The sequence below is a fragment of the Tiliqua scincoides genome, unplaced genomic scaffold (assembly GCF_035046505.1).
Source record: "Tiliqua scincoides isolate rTilSci1 unplaced genomic scaffold, rTilSci1.hap2 HAP2_SCAFFOLD_165, whole genome shotgun sequence".
NCBI lineage: Eukaryota > Metazoa > Chordata > Lepidosauria > Squamata > Scincidae > Tiliqua > Tiliqua scincoides.
In genome coordinates, this window is record NW_027101417.1 from 1 (window position 1) to 17,514 (window position 17,514).

At 46.1% G+C, this 17,514-nt stretch overlaps 1 protein-coding gene across 1 annotated transcript; it reads right to left on the bottom strand.

The window, feature by feature from the left end:
* Positions 1-32: 32 nt before the first annotated feature.
* LOC136635950 (NACHT, LRR and PYD domains-containing protein 12-like) lies at positions 33-9,933 on the bottom strand (the record flags this gene model as incomplete). Its single annotated transcript, XM_066611012.1, has 3 exons — positions 9,825-9,933; positions 9,325-9,579; positions 33-813 (listed from the first exon to the last, which is right to left on the bottom strand). Coding segments are annotated over exons 1-3 (1,145 nt in total), but the record flags the coding sequence as incomplete, so codon positions are not given.
* Positions 9,934-17,514: the final 7,581 nt, after the last annotated feature.

Genomic DNA, 17,514 nt, shown 5'->3' on the forward strand with positions numbered 1-17,514 from the left:
TGGCAAGGAGAGCCTCTTTCCTCTTGATGTACTTAAGCGCCTGGGCCACTAATTTTTTATCCCCAAAGAACTGGTGGAAATATTCTTCTCTGCCCTTTGCAGTGAATCCCAACAACCCCACATAGCGAGGGGACTGCAAACAGTTCTCCAGGCTGCCCAAGGCGCTTGGCCTGGTCGTGATCAGCAAGCAGGCCTCAGGAAAAACCCTCTTGGTAATCAAACCATTCAGAAGGACACTCAATGGATTCTTCCCACAGGAACTGATACTTAGATTGTCTTCTTGCAGCTCAATAGAACTATTCAGCTCATCGAAGCCATCCATTATGAAGAGGAGTTTGTTGGGATTCATCAGAAGTTCTTTTACAGCTTCTTCTGGAGTCAGTTCAGGGTAATTCTTTAAAATCAAGTCAGCCAAACTAGCCTGTCCCTTCACCAGATCCAGCTGCCTGCAGCTTATGTAGAAAACAGAATTGAAGCGTTCTGGAAACAGCCTCCCACTGGCCCAGTCTAGCAGGATCTTTCTGGCCATCGTGGTCTTTCCCACCCCAGCCATTCCCAGTAGCACGACAGTCTCCGCCATGCTGCTGTCAGTACTGAACAGGGCGTCTATGCTGGTCGCAGCCATTTGCTCAGGCACCATCCCTCTATGTCTCCATCGCCTCTGCAGGAATTCATCCGCTCCATCCTCTTCACTTGCCTTAATTAGTTTTGTGTAAGGTTCACTGAATGGCACATGGACCCCAGGGCAAGACTTCCCATCTTCTGGCACCTGGTATTTCTTCCTGACATGTTCTCTGTATTTCTCCCTGTAACCTGATTCAAACAGCATCCATGAACAGAGATCGCAAACAGATTTAAAAAGAAAATCAACAATCAGATGAAGCTATGGACAGATTTCTCCTGTACCCCATACAAATGTTTGGCAAGATAAGCAACGACAGGGTAATTTTGCACATTAGATTTGCCAGTAACAGGACCTCATTGTGGGCAGAAGCTGCAAGTTCCCCCCAGCACACCACATCAGAAAAAGGAGTTTGGAAACAAAAGCAATTCATCCTTCAAGTAAGTTTTTCACAGTTGTCCAAATTGTTTGGGACAAACCCTGGTGTCTAATAAAATCTGACTAAATATATCAAAACCTCTTAAAGTTTATGCATTCATTAGCAGTACAGAAAAGGAAAAGCTATATAGGACCACTAAAAACACATCAACGCTCTCACCCACCCTTATGCATACCACTAAGCAAACTGAATAGTCAAAACTATGCTATTGGCAATCAACATGAAATTGCTCCTTAGGAATCACAGAGTGAAGAAAGGACTGGTACTGTATACACCATCTGGTATAAATCACTCCCCCCCCATAGGAGAATGCCTCCTACCTGCTTCCCCCACCTCCTGGCCCCTTTCAAAGACTATCCTCCTTTCTTCAGGAACAGGACACTTCATGAGTACCGATTATGTGAAAAGAAATCAGAATCACCTAGTAGCCCAATCCTATCCTCTGCCAACCCAGAACATGTACTGCTGCTTACAGAATGCACACTGCATGCTATTGTGGGAGGGGGCACAAGAAGGCCCGGAATGTGTAAGTAAACATCTTTTTTATTTACCACCCAAAGACCCAGTGGCCTCCAGTGAGTCTCCTGTCCTATGCTTTTCAGCTGGTGTAAGTCTGATGTTTTTGGACTGGAAAAGGAGTTTTTTTGAAAAATCTTGGTGCGCACTGCTTCTGCTGAGATCCACCCCTCCCGCTCGCAGTTCAGCCCCTTCTCAACCCTAATCACCCCTGGAAGTGCCTCTGCTGCCACCTTACCTGCTCCAGCAGGGTATCTAGGAGTGTCTGGTGTGCACAAGGTCTCCAGCTGGTTGTGCCGGTGGCTCTTAAGTGCACAATGATGGCACAGTTTTCATAGTGTAGGAACAAAGCTTATGCTGACGGATCATGAGATCTGTCAGCTTGTACTGGTCAGCGACCGTAATAAATTATTGATTGATTGATCCGTCAGCATAAGCCCAGCACTGGATTGGGCTGTAATACATACCAGTTAAATTCCATCCACTCCCCTGAAACAGCATCTGTTCGGTCATCAGAAATTTTTCATTCTTTCTTCAAATTTCTTAGATAGTTAACAGACTGAAAGCCCAATCCTAAGCATGTCTACTCAGAAGTAAGTCCCACTATAGTCAATGGGGTTTACTCCCAGGAAAGTGTGGATAGGATTGTAGCCTGAAGCAGGTGTCCCACACATCCATGCTTCAAGATGCTTAAATAAATTAAAGCAATTAGTATACAAATTGACCAATCCCAACCAACTTTCTAGCACCGATGCAGCTGCAATGCTCCCTTACCTTGAGGAGGCCTCTGTGACTGCCTGCAGCATGCATCCTGTTGGCATGGCTACATCAAGGCTGGAAAGTTGTTTAAGATTGGGCCGTACATCTCACCAACTTCCCACATAAACAGATTGCAATTATGATTTGAGAACAAAAATCAAATTCTATTATCCTCAGATCAGATTCTATTAACCTCGGTTAAATAGAACTTATTTCCCTTCACATCATTGATCCATCTCTTTCCTTATCTCATGGACAATTTAATCTTGGATAGTGAATATGATAATAATATAATAATAATATACAGTATTTATATACCGCCTTTCTTGGTCTTTATTCAAGACTTCATTCAAGGCGGTTTACACAGGCAGGCTTATTAAATCCACGCAGGGATTTTTACAAATTGAAAGAAGGTTCTCTCTTTCAAGAACCACCACATTCAAGCTGTTACACTCCGATCTGGTTTAACATTCTGGCCTCCATCCTCCCACGCTCCGAGCAGATGGAACAGCTCAGCTGCAGCTTGCCAGCTGCTTCAAGGTCGCACGGTGCCGGTGGCCTCGAACTGGTGACCTTGTGGATGTTAATCTTCAGGCAAATGGAGGCTCTACCCTCTAGACCAGACCTCCTGCCTGATTCCATTTACATCATTCAAATGATCTAAACAGGGTCCTCTGCCTGCTATAATCTATTCTAATATATGGTAAAGCAGCCATTTTCAACCACTATGTGGTACACTGGTGTGCTGCGAATGGTCTGCAGGTGTTCCACGGGAGTTTTGGGAAGTATTAGTAGGGCCATTGGAGGATTTAAGCTCCCACCAACAGCATGGTGTGCAATGTCAATTGGCAAAAATCTGATGGTGTGCCTTGACAATTTTAGTGCCTTGTCAGTGTGCCCTGAGATGAAAAAAGTTGAACATCACTGCGATAAAGGACATATGTGATTTCCTGCCCCACATTTGCCTGTCTGCGTGATCTTACTCCCAAGCACCCTGTGCCAATGGCTTTGAGGCCAAGGCAGAACAAGAGGAGCCTGATTTTGCGGCCTGACATATATGTGGGTTGCATTTTTAGAAACGTGTAACCTATCAACTCATTCATTTCACACACTGTCTATCTCCAGAGCAGAGTTTCATCAGTTTTCAGTGTTTCAAAGTTGTCACAAGCTCACATGGGGACAGCTGGGGACATGGGACTCACATGGGGACACATGGGGGGCAGTTATCTACGGAACAGGTCTCTGCATCAGGGTTGCCTATTCCTGTCACCTGCTACCTACTGCTAAACAAGGGAAAACACGCGTGGACTCTCTGCAGATGTGCATGGCCTCTGGGAACCCAAGTGCCTCTGGGAACTAAGTGCCAGGTATGGCACCGCGAGTTTAGCCTCAGTGCAAGGAGGAGGCAAGTGGACCTTTGAGTTTTGGAGAAGGAGAGGAGGAGGAGGACAACGAGAAGGAGAAGGTAAGTGTACTCTTTCTAACTCTTTGTCTTCCCAACTCCCTGTCTTCTAACCTTAACGTTAAATCAACCTTAAACCAAAATTGCAAGTTAGCTGCACCTAAGCTAGCACCTAAGGGAGGTACATAGGTCTACTCTGAGCAGGAGCAGAGTCCTACTCATGAGTAAGAGCCCAAGGGTCAGGCACTTAAATCAAAATTGAAAGCTAGCTGCACCTAAGGGAGGTACATAGGTCTACTCTGAGCAGGAGCAGAGTCCTACTCATGAGTAAGAGCCCAAGGGTCAGGCACTTAAATCAAAATTGAAAGTTAGCTGCACCTAAGTTAGCACCTAATCTAACCGAAGGAAGGAAGGAGGATAAAGTGGAAAGCAGGTTTTTCTACTTGTTTTAAATTAAACCTATACTTAACCCAAGTTAAACTTAATCTAAGTTAGAACATAACCTAAACAGTTCAGTAAATTGGGACACAGGATCTAGAGAGCAATAAACAGGAGGGAAAGAACCTAGGAAGGGCCAGTTCCCAACCACCCAGGCAACCTAACATAGTCCATTTTAGAAATTTAGCATCACCACCTTTAGGAGGTAATAAGAGCCCCATTAGGCTAATCCAAACAACCCATTCAGGGGCCTGCAGAGTGGACTAAGCCCATCAGCAGCCTTTTGTCTTCCTGAGCTTTTGTAAGCTCACCTGGGAAGACCAGCCCTCCTTTCAATCAGCAAGGAGGGAGGGAGGAGGAGCCAGCTAGGAGTATAAAGCTAGGGCCTGCCATCTTGTGAGTCTCTCTGCAGACGTGCATGGCCTCTGGGAACCCCAGTGTCTCTGGGAACTAAGTGCCAGGTAAGGCACCACAAGGTTAGCCTCAGCGTGAGTTCAGCAGCAGGGCGAGGAGGCCAGGGCCCCAGACACTGCTCTTTCTCTTCCCTTGAGAAGAGGGCTGCTAACCAGTGAAGGGTTTTTTATAGTACCCCTAAATAAAAACAACATCAAAAAAGCTATGCAGTCAGACGGCCAGCAGCAGGGTGGGGGCTATCCAGTTTTCTGCATTGAGTGCCACATGTATGATTATTTGCTTCTGGGGCATAAGTCATGGGTGTGTCCTCAGTGCAAGGAGCTCCAGGGTCTCAGGGAACGCGTCCGCTCCCTTGAAGCCTTGGTGGGCAACCTGGAGAAGCGCAGGCAGGCAGAGAAGGACCGTGGGGAGACTTCTGGGGACGATCAGGCTTCGTCCCAACCTCAGGTGTGCAGCTCCTCAGCTGCCCGGGTGGGAAGTCTCGGGGCTGGAGGATGTCATCCTGGAGAGGAGGGAAACAATCCCCTAGGGGGGACCCCTCCTCCAGGTGATGGGCCCATATCCGAACGCACTCAGGATACTCCTCGGCGGCAGGGGGGAGGGGGCTTCTTGTAGTGGGGGATTCAATTATTAGAAACATAGAGAGGGGGGTTTGCGATGGATGTGAGGACCGCATGGTGACTTGCCTGCCTGGTGCGAAGGTTGTGGACATTACTTCTCGTCTAAACAGGCTGGTAGACAGTGCTGGGGAGGAGGTAGCGGTTGTGGTGCATGTTGGCACCAACGACGTGGGCAAGTGTAGCCGGGAGGTCCTGGAGGCCAAATTTAGGCTTTTAGGCAGGAAGCTGAAAGCCAGGACCTCAAGGGTAGCGTTCTCTGAAGTGCTACCTGTTCCACGTGCAGGGCCAGCTAGGCAGGTGGAGATCAGGGGTCTCAATGCGTGGATGATACGGTGGTGTAGGGAGGAGGGGTTTAGATTCGTTAGGCACTGGGGAACGTTTTGGGACAAGCGGGGCCTGTACAAGAGGGACAGGCTTCACTTGAACCAGAATGGAACCAGACTGCTGGCGCATAACATTAAAAAGGTGGCAGAGCAGCTTTTAAACTGATCCCTGGGGGAAAGCCGACAGGAGCCGAGAGGCATCCGGTTCGGGACTCCTCATCCCTATGGGACGAGGATGGGGGGGTTAGAGAACAACAAGACAAAGGCAGAGTAGGAGAAGAAATTGGGAAAGGTAGTGTGATAGGATATGATAGACGGTTTGGCACAGTGAGAGGATGCGGGGACAAAGGAGCGAATAAGCAGCCCACCCCGGGGCATTCCGTGTACAAATGCTTTTATGCGAATGCCCGAAGTATCCGAGCAAAGATGGGAGAACTGGAATGTCTGGTGACAAGGGAAAACATTGACATAGTGGGCATAACGGAAACCTGGTGGAATGCGGAGAATCAGTGGGATACCGCAATCCCGGGCTATAAACTCTACAGGAGGGACAGGCAGGGGCGTGTTGGAGGTGGGGTGGCCGTTTATGTTAAGGAAGGGATAGAATCCAGCAAAGTAGAGATTGAAGGTGGGTCCGACTCTGTGGGTTAAATTACCAGGCTTGTGCAGCGATGTAATACTGGGGGCGTGCTATCGTCCTCCAGACCAGAAATCGGAAGGGGACCTTGAAATGAGGAAACAGATCAGGGAGGTGACAAGGAGGGACAGGGTTGTAATCATGGAGTACTTCAATTATCCTCATATAGACTGGGTCAATTTGTGTTCTGGTCACGATAAGGAGACCGGATTTCTTGACGTGCTAAATGACTGTGGCTTAGAGCAGCTAGTCATGGAGCCCACCAGAGGGCAGATGACTCTGGATTTAATATTGTGCGGTACACAGGACCTGGTTAGAGATGTAAATGTTACTGAGTCATTGGGGAACAGTGATCATGCTGCGATCCGTTTTGACATGCACGTCGGGGGAAGAATACCAGGCAAATCTCTCACAAAAACCCTTGACTTCCGATGGGCGGACTTCCCTCAAATGAGGAGGCTGGTTAGAAGGAGGTTGAAAGGGAGGGTAAAAAGAGTCCAATCTCTCCAGAGTGCATGGAGGCTGCTTAAAACAACAGTAATAGAGGCCCAGCAGAGGTGTATACCGCAAAGAAAGAAGGGTTCCAGTAAATCCAGGAGGGTGCCCGCATGGCTAACCAGCCAAGTTAGAGAGGCTGTGAAGGGCAAGGAAGCTTCCTTCTGTAAATGGAAGTCTTGCCCTAATGAGGAGAATAAAAAGGAACATAAACTGTGGCAAAAGAAATGAAAAAGGTGATATGGGAGGCCTAGCGAGACTATGAGGAACGCATGGCCAGCAACATTAAGGGGAATAATAAAAGTTTCTTCAAATATGTTAGAAGCAGGAAACCCGCCAGAGAAGCGGTTGGCCCTCTGGATGATGAGGGAGGGAAAGGGGAGATAAAGGGAGACTTAGAGATGGCAGAGAAATTAAATGAGTTCTTTGCATCTGTCTTCAGGGCAGAAGACCTCGGGCAGATACTGCTGCCCGAATGGCCCCTCCTGACCGAGGAGTTAAGTCAGATAGAGGTTGAAAATGTTTCAGACCTCATTGCTAAATTAAAGATCAATAAGTCACCGGGCCCTGATGGCATCCATCCAAGAGTTATTAAGGAATTGAAGAATGAAGTTGCAGATCTCTTGATTAAGTTATGCAACTTGTCCCTCAAAACGGCCACGGTGCCAGAAGATTGGAGGATAGCAAATGTCACGCCTATCTTTAAAAAGGGAAAGAGGAGGGACCCGGGAAACTATAGGCTGGTCAGCCTAACATCCATACCAGGTAAGATGGTTGAAGGCCTCATCAAAGATAGGATCTCAAAATACATAGATGAACAGGCCTTGCTGAGGGAGAGTCAGCATGGCTTCTGTAAGGGTAAGTCTTGCCTCACGAACCTTATAGAATTTTTTGAAAAGGTGAACAGGCATGTGGATGTGGGAGAACCCGTGGACATTATATATCTGGACTTTCAGAAGGCGTTTGACACGGTCCCTCACCAAAGGCTACTGAAAAAACACCACAGTCAGGGAATTAGAGGACAGGTCCTCTCATGGATTGAGAACTGGTTGAAGGCCAGGAAACAGAGAGTGGGTGTCAATGGGCAATTTTCACAATGGAGAGAAGTGAAAAGCGGTGTGCCCCAAGGATCTGTCCTGGGACCGGTGCTTTTCAACCTCTTCATAAATGACCTGGAGACAGGGTTGAGCAGTGAGATTGCAAAGTTTGCGGACGACACCAAACTGTGAAGACCAGAAGTGATTGAGGAGCTCCAGAAGGATCTCTCCAGACTGGCAGAATGGGCAACAAAATGGCAGATGTGCTTCAATGTCAGTAAGTGTAAAGTCATGCACATTGGGGCAAAAAATCAAAACTTTAGATATAGGCTGATGGGTTCTGAGCTGTCTGTGACAGATCAGGAGAGATATCTTGGAGTGGTGGTGGACAGGTCGATGAAAGTGTCGACCCAATGTGCGGCGGCAGTGAAGAAGGCCAATTCTATGGGATCATTAGAAAAGGTATTGAGAACAAAACAGCTAATATTATAATGCCGTTGTACAAATCTATGGTAAGGCCACACCTGGAGTATTGTGTCCAGTTCTGGTTGCCGCATCTCAAAAAAGACATAGTGGAAATGGAAAAGGTGCAAAAGAGAGCGACTAAGCTGATTACGGAGCTGGGGCACTTTCCTTACGAGGAAAGGCTACTGCATTTGGGCCTCTTCAGCCTAGAAAAGAGACGCCTGAGGGGGGACATAATTGAGACATACAAAATTATGCAGTGGATGGACAGAGTGGATAGAGAGATGCTCTTTGCACTCTCACATAACACCAGAACCAGGGGACATCCACTAAAATTGAGTGTTGGGAGGGTTAGGACAGACAAAAGAAAATATTTCTTTACTCAGCATGTGGTTGGCCTGTGGAACTCCTTGCCACAGGATGTGGTGATGGCGACTGGCCTGGATGCCTTTAAAAGGGGATTGGACAAGTTTCTGGAGGAAAAATCCATTACGGGTTACAAGCCATTATGTGTATGCGCAGCCTCCTGATTTTAGAAATGGGTTATGTCAGAATGCCAGATGCAGGGGAGGGCACCAGGATGAGGTCTCTTGTTATCTGGTGTGCTCCCTGGGGCATTTGGTGGGCCGCTGTGAGATACAGGAAGCTGAACTAGATGGGCCTATGGCCTGATCCAGTGGGGCTGTTCTTATGTTCTTATGTTATGTTCTTATGCAAGCCTGTGCTTCCCCTTCCCTTTCAGACCAGGGATGTGCAGTGGGTGGTAAGGCAGGTGAGGGAGAGCCTCCCTGGAGTTCTTTGAAAAGCACCACTGCCTTGTGAGGCGCCCAGACACCCACAACCCACATGCTCTGCGCTCTTCACACTCTGCATGTGGGTCGTGGGTGCCCCGGCGCCTCACACGGTGGCAGCACTTCTGGAAGGACTCCGGGAGGCTCTGCCTCACCTGCTCCCCCACCCACCACACGTCCCTGCCGTCCACACTCCTCCACTCTGCTTCCTTCTCCGCTTCCACCCGCAGGCGACAAGCGCCACCGCAGAGCCCGCGGACGAGCAGCGCCTGCAGTCCCCGCACTGGTCTCCACGGGAGGCAGCGCTGGAACTCGCCCAGCTGGGCAGACCGCGGCGCTTCCCTGCCAGGCGCCCCACACGCTCACCCGGCGCCGCTGCTGCCGCCATCTCGGGCGTGCCGGGCCAGCCGCCAACCAGGAGGGGCTTCTCCAGCCGGCTCCTTCCAGGCTCCCGCCTGCACTGCAGCCGCAGGACAAACAGCTCCCCCGATCTCGGGGCAGGACTGAGGGCAGCCCGTCCGCAGCGGGACCAGAAGGAGACCAGCCCCTCTCCTGCCCGCTGGGGGGCTGCGGCTCCGCCTGCGCACGATGACCACAGCGGCACTCCGGGCAATGAGGAAGCTTCACCGGGAAAGCACTGAGGAGGGACTGGGAGGCTGGGCTGGGCTGGGCTGGGCTGCGTTCTTCCCGGGTCCGGTAATTGGCGAGCGAAACAGCGGCATCTGGTGGTCAAAGCCGGTATGGGCGAGATCTGACACTGTTCCACTCTCTTTCAAGGAGCCTTTCCAGGGATGGTTCTTTTTCACATAAGTGCCAACAGGAATCCTAAAATGAAGTCTGTGGCGATGCACTGGCAGGTCCCTCACCGCTTCGCAGCATGTGGTGGGTGCCAAACCTGCTGCTTCCCTGCAGAGGTGTACTCTGGGCTTTTGGCTCCCAAGGCAATGCCAGCATCATGATGTCCTTAGGGCCCATGCGCTCCCATTTTATCCATCTTTTATCCTCCGTTCTGCAGCATACAGAATGCCAGTCAGGTACAAAGCCTGTTACTTATGGATTGTATTTTCCCCCTCCCCCACTCCAATGTTTTGAAAAACAAGTATATTAAAAGACATTCTAAAATCTTTTATTTTAGCAAGTGGGAAATCAATAAGAGACAGAATTTGTGGAACATCCAGACCAACCAGCTGTATACAACCTTTGCCCACCCTGACTAGATATGCTGGGTGAGGGAGGGAAACAAAGGCTTCCCTTTCAGATGGGGAAATTCTAACTAGAAATATCCAATAACAACTGGCAAAAAAATGAGGAGGGGGGAGAGGGCATTCTTCACACCATTTCTTGTTTCACTGTTTTCATTGTGCCTTCAGTCTTTGTAAGCTGTCTCAAGCCACTTGGTTAAAGAAGGGGTATAGATCTACAAACTAAGAAAAGGCAAAATTACCAAATAGGCCAGCTCAAAGTAGCAACGCCAGCTGTGGACAGGACATTGTTGGAGCCTGGAATGGAGAATTCTGTGGGTTCTTTCCCTTCTGCCCCACAGCTGGGAAGATCTGCAGTACAAGTGTGGAGGTGACACATGAGGTGTCGGTCTCAAGATCACTACATGGTCTCAAATGCCACTACAGGTTGAGACTAATTATTTGCATGGGTTCCATTCCAAGCACTCATGTTTTGGATGGCAAAAAACATACTATAGCAAATCAATTTAAAAAACAAAGTTTCTTTGCTCCGGTGATTTAAAAACAGCCTTGCTGACCTTTGTGATGTAAGATAAGAGTCATTAAGAAGACAATCCATCAATCAGTCATCCTCCAAGAGCTTACAAAGGCGCTTCACTCAGCCTCTCCCTTCACCAATGCAAAATGATCACCTTTCTTTCACATGCTCAGGGGGAAGGGAGGGGTCTGCTGTAGAGAGCAGGACTGATGAATTGTCAGCCAGCTGCCCCCCCCTCATTAAGGAGGCTGCTGTTAAAGGACTGTTCAGTTTTTTACATTGATTTTAAAGGGATGCATATTTTCCCTTCTCCAGGGATCAGCAATTCCTTCTCATTTGCAGGGACCATTCGTGTTGAGTCAAATCCATGTATAAAAAAACCGTGTATAAATAGGCTGGACCTGTATAATGCAAATTGGACGTATAAAACAAAAATGCAATATCCTGCTCAATTAACGAAATAACACCACCATGTACCTATTAAAGTGGCGGAGTGTCTGTGGATCGTCTTGACTGTGTTGGATCCCTGTTGGAATCTTCTGAGCAGGCTCAGAAGCTGCCAAGGAAAATGCATGGAGCCCTTTGAAAGTGAAACTTAGCCACAGTGTGTGTTTACTCATAAGTAGGCAATTGTGCCATAGTCAAAATGGGAGGGTTAGGTTGTGAATGAGAATTGAATTGGTTTGGTGATGGGGGATTTGGGGGGTTGAGAAGGGACATCCTTCCCACCAAACAGATAAATGTATTGAACCCTATGGAAAGGCAAACCTGAAGCGAGAGTTTGCATTAACTCATGAGTAAGCAAATGTTTAATGGTCACTTGGTGCATTTTTTCCTGTTAACCATGGGGGGGTTGTAGGGTAGGGTGTTATGTTCAATTCTGTTGGCTCAAGCTGCTATCTTCTCAATGTTTTAATTTATTTGTGTTTGGCAGCATTAGGTTCACTGTAGATGTTCATACAAGTAGCACGCAAATCTTAAATGCTCCTGTACGTTTAATTTCTAGTTGACTTTATAGTTGGGCTCTTGGTGTATGTGTGATCTGTTTTATGCCTGTTTTATTCTGGTGGCTGTGTCTACTGACAGCCACAGGCATAAAACACACATATACTACTATATAGTGTACTAAATGCTTAATGATATGTTTTGGAGGTGTTGGGTGGTAATTTGTGGTTTGCAATCGTTCGCTCATTTAACAGGTTAGGGACTTGAGCAGTGGCAAAAGTGGAAAGTTGAACAGGTGGCTTATGTTTTAGTTACAATGTTCCTTCCAATGCTTTTTTAGCTAGCAAATTGCAAATGCCTTTTTATCTTGCAAATTCCTGCTTCGACACAAAGACTTCTGCAAATGGACTCTCATTAAAGCCTTCAGGAATGGGAACAGACCTGGCGCTAAAGTTGGCACGTGCTCTCTTTCTCTCACATACACACACACCAAAACAGTTTGAATCACCATGTCACATGCAAATCAACATGGCGGAGGGCAATTTTAGCTTTTAGAACAGCAGAGAAAGGGGAGCATGTGTTGAACGAATGACTTGAATTGGGTATAATTGAAAAATGTTGAAAGAGTGGATAGTTGAAAAATAAACTGTCAGAAAGCAGGGGATACCTATCACACTGCTTTCAGCCCCCCCCCTTTTTTTTAAGGATAATACTGCCATCCATGAAAAAATAAAACTGTTTTAGACTGCCTCTAATTATAGGAGCTGGATTCAATGGACAGCCCAATCCAGCGCAACTTCCCACACAGTGATGCAGCAGTGCCAGCACGGGCTACACTGCATCCTGCATAGGAATTTCGCACACTGGAGGTCTCTGCAGGGTAAGTCCTAGCAGCCACAACAGGACTATTTGAACCCATGCCAGTGAAATTGATGATACAAGTTCAAATGGATCGGTATTGATGGATCAGGCCCAGGAAAGGGGTTAGGATATCAATGGCAGTGCTACTGCTGAGCCTGTTCCACTTGCACTGGCCTATCCGCCCATCCCCCACCCTTGTTGCCACACTCCCCCACCCCATTACACCCCTCCCCCCTGCCATGTTCTCCTCTGCACTGGTAAGCATGAAACTCAGCATCCTTGGTGTGTGCTGCTCCTTGTGCCATCATGGTTAGGCCACCGTGGATCTCAGAACCAGCCCCAGAAACGCCTACGCCATTGCAAAGTACTTTTTGACAGTGTGCGCTATACCAGTGCACATAGAAGGTAGGATCATGCCATTAGATTGCTCTTTTCGAGCAACCATTGTTAGCAATTTCCCAACTACTTTGAAGAGTCAGATATTAGATGTTGGCTTCTGTAAAGCCTTTATTTCTTCTTTCAAGTAATTATATTGTTTTTAAGGAAGACCATTCCATGATTTGGCAGTTTGATTCAAATGTAGCATCATGTCAAAAACCCAAGTTCCACCAGAACCCTGAGGTTTGGAAACTCAATTGTAAAAAGATTTGAATTTTTTCTTTAATATTATTTTTAATTAACACACACAGACATCACACAATACAAAACAATACAAATAATACAAACATATAACGTATATTTAAGAGTTCTGAGTACCATATACCATTACTAATTAAACATACTATACCTCCTAATCTACTTACTCATCTACTTCTACCTCTTATTGATTTATCCATTTATTTATATCATGTACGATAAGTTCTTCCTAATGCCCTATACTGTATTTTCTAAATATTCACTTTGTATCAAGCGTAAACTAACTTCAATTGCTCATTAATATTAAAGCAAAGTTATATCTAGTTACCAAGATATGACAAAATCAACAATCTCTTATAATCAATTCTTTACTATTCTAATTACATTTTTAAAAAATAATGACCACATATAGAACAATTCTTCCATCTGCTTCTGACTCTTATAATCATTTATGCATTTCTTATATCATATATAATAAATTCTTCCAAATTCCCTATAATATATTTTCTAAATATTCACTTTCTATCAATCCTAAACTAGTTTCAATTACTCATTAATATTAAATAAAAATAATCTGATTTCCAGGCTGTAATGGAACCAACAATTTCTTATAATATGTTCTTTACCATTCTCCAATCTAGTTACATTTTTTCCTTTTTTTTCTTTGACATAATAGCCGCATATAAAACAATTCTTCCACACATTTACATTTCCAACTATTTTTAAAATACATTCTAATTCATTTTTACCAATTTCGTATGTTTAAAAAAAAATGTTTGGGCCATTGTTATTAAATGAGTAAATCCTCCAGCTTTCTCTAACCCTCAGGTTTCTTTTTCTTTCTTACTTTCCATTTTTTCTCCTGTAATATCTTTAGTAATTTATCTCTATAACAAAATCTAATAGATCCACACTTTCTTGTATATGATGTGTTCACTTTTCCAGTTAACTGGGATATAACTTTTCTGCCTTTTGTTCTAGCAAATTTTGTATTTTGTGCACCCATGTTACTCTGTCTATCTTGATCTCAATCAGCGCCTCCTCTTCATCCTGTTGATTCCTTTCCATGTCCACTCTTCTGATTTCATCCCTCACCATCATCCTTTCCACTTTCTTACTCTCTTGTTTATCTTCTGCTTGTTTCTTTACATCTTCCAACTGCACCTTGCACACATCCAGTGCTTTTTTTGTAAATAAAAAGGTGCAGGAACTCACAACTTGTTAATCTTTTATTTATTTATTTATTTATTTATTTATTTATTTATTTATTTATTTATAAACCATTTTTTATTGGAGAAATAAAATATTTTTTATGTGCTGCCCCCCTAAAGATGAACTTACTTCTGAGTAGACATGCATAGGATTGGGCTGTCAATCTCCACATCCCCTTCCCCCTAGCTATTTTTTCTACACAAAAAATACTGTACAGGTGCACTTGTAGCGTGTAGTATGTAGTGTGGCACTACTTTGAGGAGAGGAAGCAGTGAATGGATTCCGAAAAATGGCTTACATGAGTTCCATGTAATAAAATTACTCTAAGCAACTGTGGGAGTAAGAACAAAAAAGGAATTCTTACACGAGAGGGGTCCTTAGGTGCACATAGAAACAGCTACGTTTGCAAACAAGCGATTAAATATGGTTTAATTCAGGTATCAGAATACTCTGTGTCTTTGGGAAGGCACTTGGCATGCAATTGTATGTTCTCTGCTGCCCTGAGCAACTGCTGTGCATTGCTAGAGAGGGGCTGCAAACGCTGGCTGGCGGAGGGCATGCTTGTGGGGGAAGGATGAGGAGGATCTCTGGCAAGGCTGGACAGCATGTTGTACACACGTAGAATCCCTTTTCACCTGCCCTTAGCATGTGAAAATGGGTGCAGATATATATCTCTGCCAGGATTAAGAGCCCCAATCCTAGGTATGTCTGAAGTAAGTCTCATTCTAGTCAATGGAGCTTACTCCCAGGAAAGTGCCTAGGATTGCAGCCTAAGAGCCCAATCCTATGCATGTCTACTCAGAAGTCCACTTTAGTGAATGGGGCTTACTGTGGATAGGATGGCAGTCTCAGGGCCCAATCCTGTGCCTGTCTACTCAGAAGTCAGTCCCATTAGAGGCAGTGGGGCTTCCTCCCAGGAAAGTGTGGAGAGAACTGCAGCCTCAGAGCCCCTCCTGTGCCTGTCTACTCAGAAGTCAGTTCCAGTAGAGGCAGTGGGGCTTCCTCCCAGGAAAGTGTGGAGACTGCAGCCACAGAGCCCTTCCTCTGCCTGTCTACTCAGGCTGCAAGGCTATGACACTTTCCTGGGAGTAAGCCCCATTGAACACAATGGAACTTACTTCTGAGTAGACATGCTTGGGCTCTCAGGCTGCAAGACTATGCACCCTTTCCCAGGAGCAAGCCCCATTGAGCACAATGAGACATACTTCTGAGCAGACACGCCTAGGCTCGTGCTGCAGATTGGCACACGGCTGCACCAGCCAGCTTCCTTCCCCTCCTCCTCCGCCAAGCCAGTACCTGGGCGTTCCGTGGGTGCTGCAGCCCGTCTCCCTGGCTGGCTGGCTGTCCGTCCTCCTCCTCGGCGTTGGCGCGTGTCCCCTGCACCCTCCACTGGCTTGGAAGCTGCACTGGGAAGCAGAGGGCGGGGGGAGGGGAGGCAGGCTGGGCTCAGGCGGGAGCTTGGAGATGGGGGCAGGAGGGGGTCGTTGTGCGGTCAGGCAGGGGCCAGGCACCTGCCCACCCTGAACCCCCCAGCACCCACCCAGTGAATGCCTCTATTTTGCTCCCCCCCTCCTGGAATTCCTCCAGAGGGGAGGGGCCCCTGCAAAAAGGTGCCGGAACTCCGTCCCCCCGCGTTCCATTAGAAAAAAAGCCCTGCACACATCTATCTGTTGGGAGAGAGTCTCCAAACTGGCTTGAATCTGCAAAGACCAACTCAGCTGCCATCGTTCCATTGCAAGTAATCTCTTCATGTTTGTCAGCATTATTTGTATCCAAGCTTCTGAAATGGATGCCAACATTTTTTTTCTTTTTTCTCCTTTTCTTGCAGTTTCCCTCTAGTCCACTAGATGTCCATGTCGTATTATTCTCCTTACTTCCACCATGTCAATATTGCCATGAACCTTGCATTCCATTCCATTCTTATCTCTCTTGCAGATAAGAACACAGTACAGTTAATGAAGAGAGGCAAAATGAAACAAAAACAATCTCACTGTCCCTAATATTCTGGTGCAAAGAAAGCAAGACTCTTCCAGATCTAATGGGAATTATATCCAAAAATAATTCTGAATTTTAATCCATACCCAAGTTGTAGTTATAATCCATCACCGATTTATTCCTCTACAAAGAAAGAGAGAGCACTTCCAACATCCTTAAAAAATCTCTCATTAACGCCTCTAATACATCCAGGGCTTTTAGTCAAATCAGTCAATCAGAGCCAGGGACAATATTAACACCTACTTATCTTAAATTTCCAGCTTAAACGTCATGCTTCACATTTTTTTCCCCTTCATATGGTATCTCAGCATGGAGCCAGCAGCTTGATTGCAGATCACTGCACTTCCCCCATTGCTGTCTCTAACGGCTAGGTTTCTCCTGAGAAGTAAAGCCCCCCCCCCATTGGGCTTTCAGTCTCCCAGGTACCTTGCACCGTGAAAAATCTTGTCTCTCCTAACAAAGATCTTCAGATCCTCTTCAGATCCACAGTTTTTTGGGGGAAACAGACTGTTTTCCAGGAGCCCCTGGAGACATGTCTGCTCACTAGCTCTTGGCTCCTCCTCCTCCAAAAGATTTGAAATTTCAATTTCTAACTTGATTATTCTGAATCTTAAAAAAAATTGTATTTTCCCCAGATAATACAGGTGGGACTTCAGTATCCACTGATTTGACTTACCACTGATACCGAGGTCTATCTTTAAATGCCTTGTAACAAGGAAAAAAGCACCAAAATCCTATTTCCTTCCTTTGTGCTGTTAAATAATTAGAATTTCATTCCATTAGATGCCATTATTCACCCCATCTAGTGGTTGAATGCGGTATAGTGTCTACTCTATACCAATGCATTCTGGGACAACAATAGAGGTGCAAGAAACCTGGAAGCGGGTCTTTAAAGGTATTTTTCCACTGATTTGGTATCCACTGATTTTTTTACCACTGGGGGTTCCAGAACAGAACCCTAGTGGATACCAAGGCATGATCTCTATGTGACTGATAGATTGTCAAGTCAAAATCAAGAAAATCAGAATGCTCTTGAAAGAGCACTGCTGCAAACGTCATTGATCTGGGTTGTTTGTTGCAGTGGCCAATCACATTTTCTGCTGCAGTTGTCCTAGTCAGGAGTAGCTCATTGCAAATGCTCAGAGTTTAAAAAAAAACATTTTAACAAAAAGGCTGGAGAACCCAATG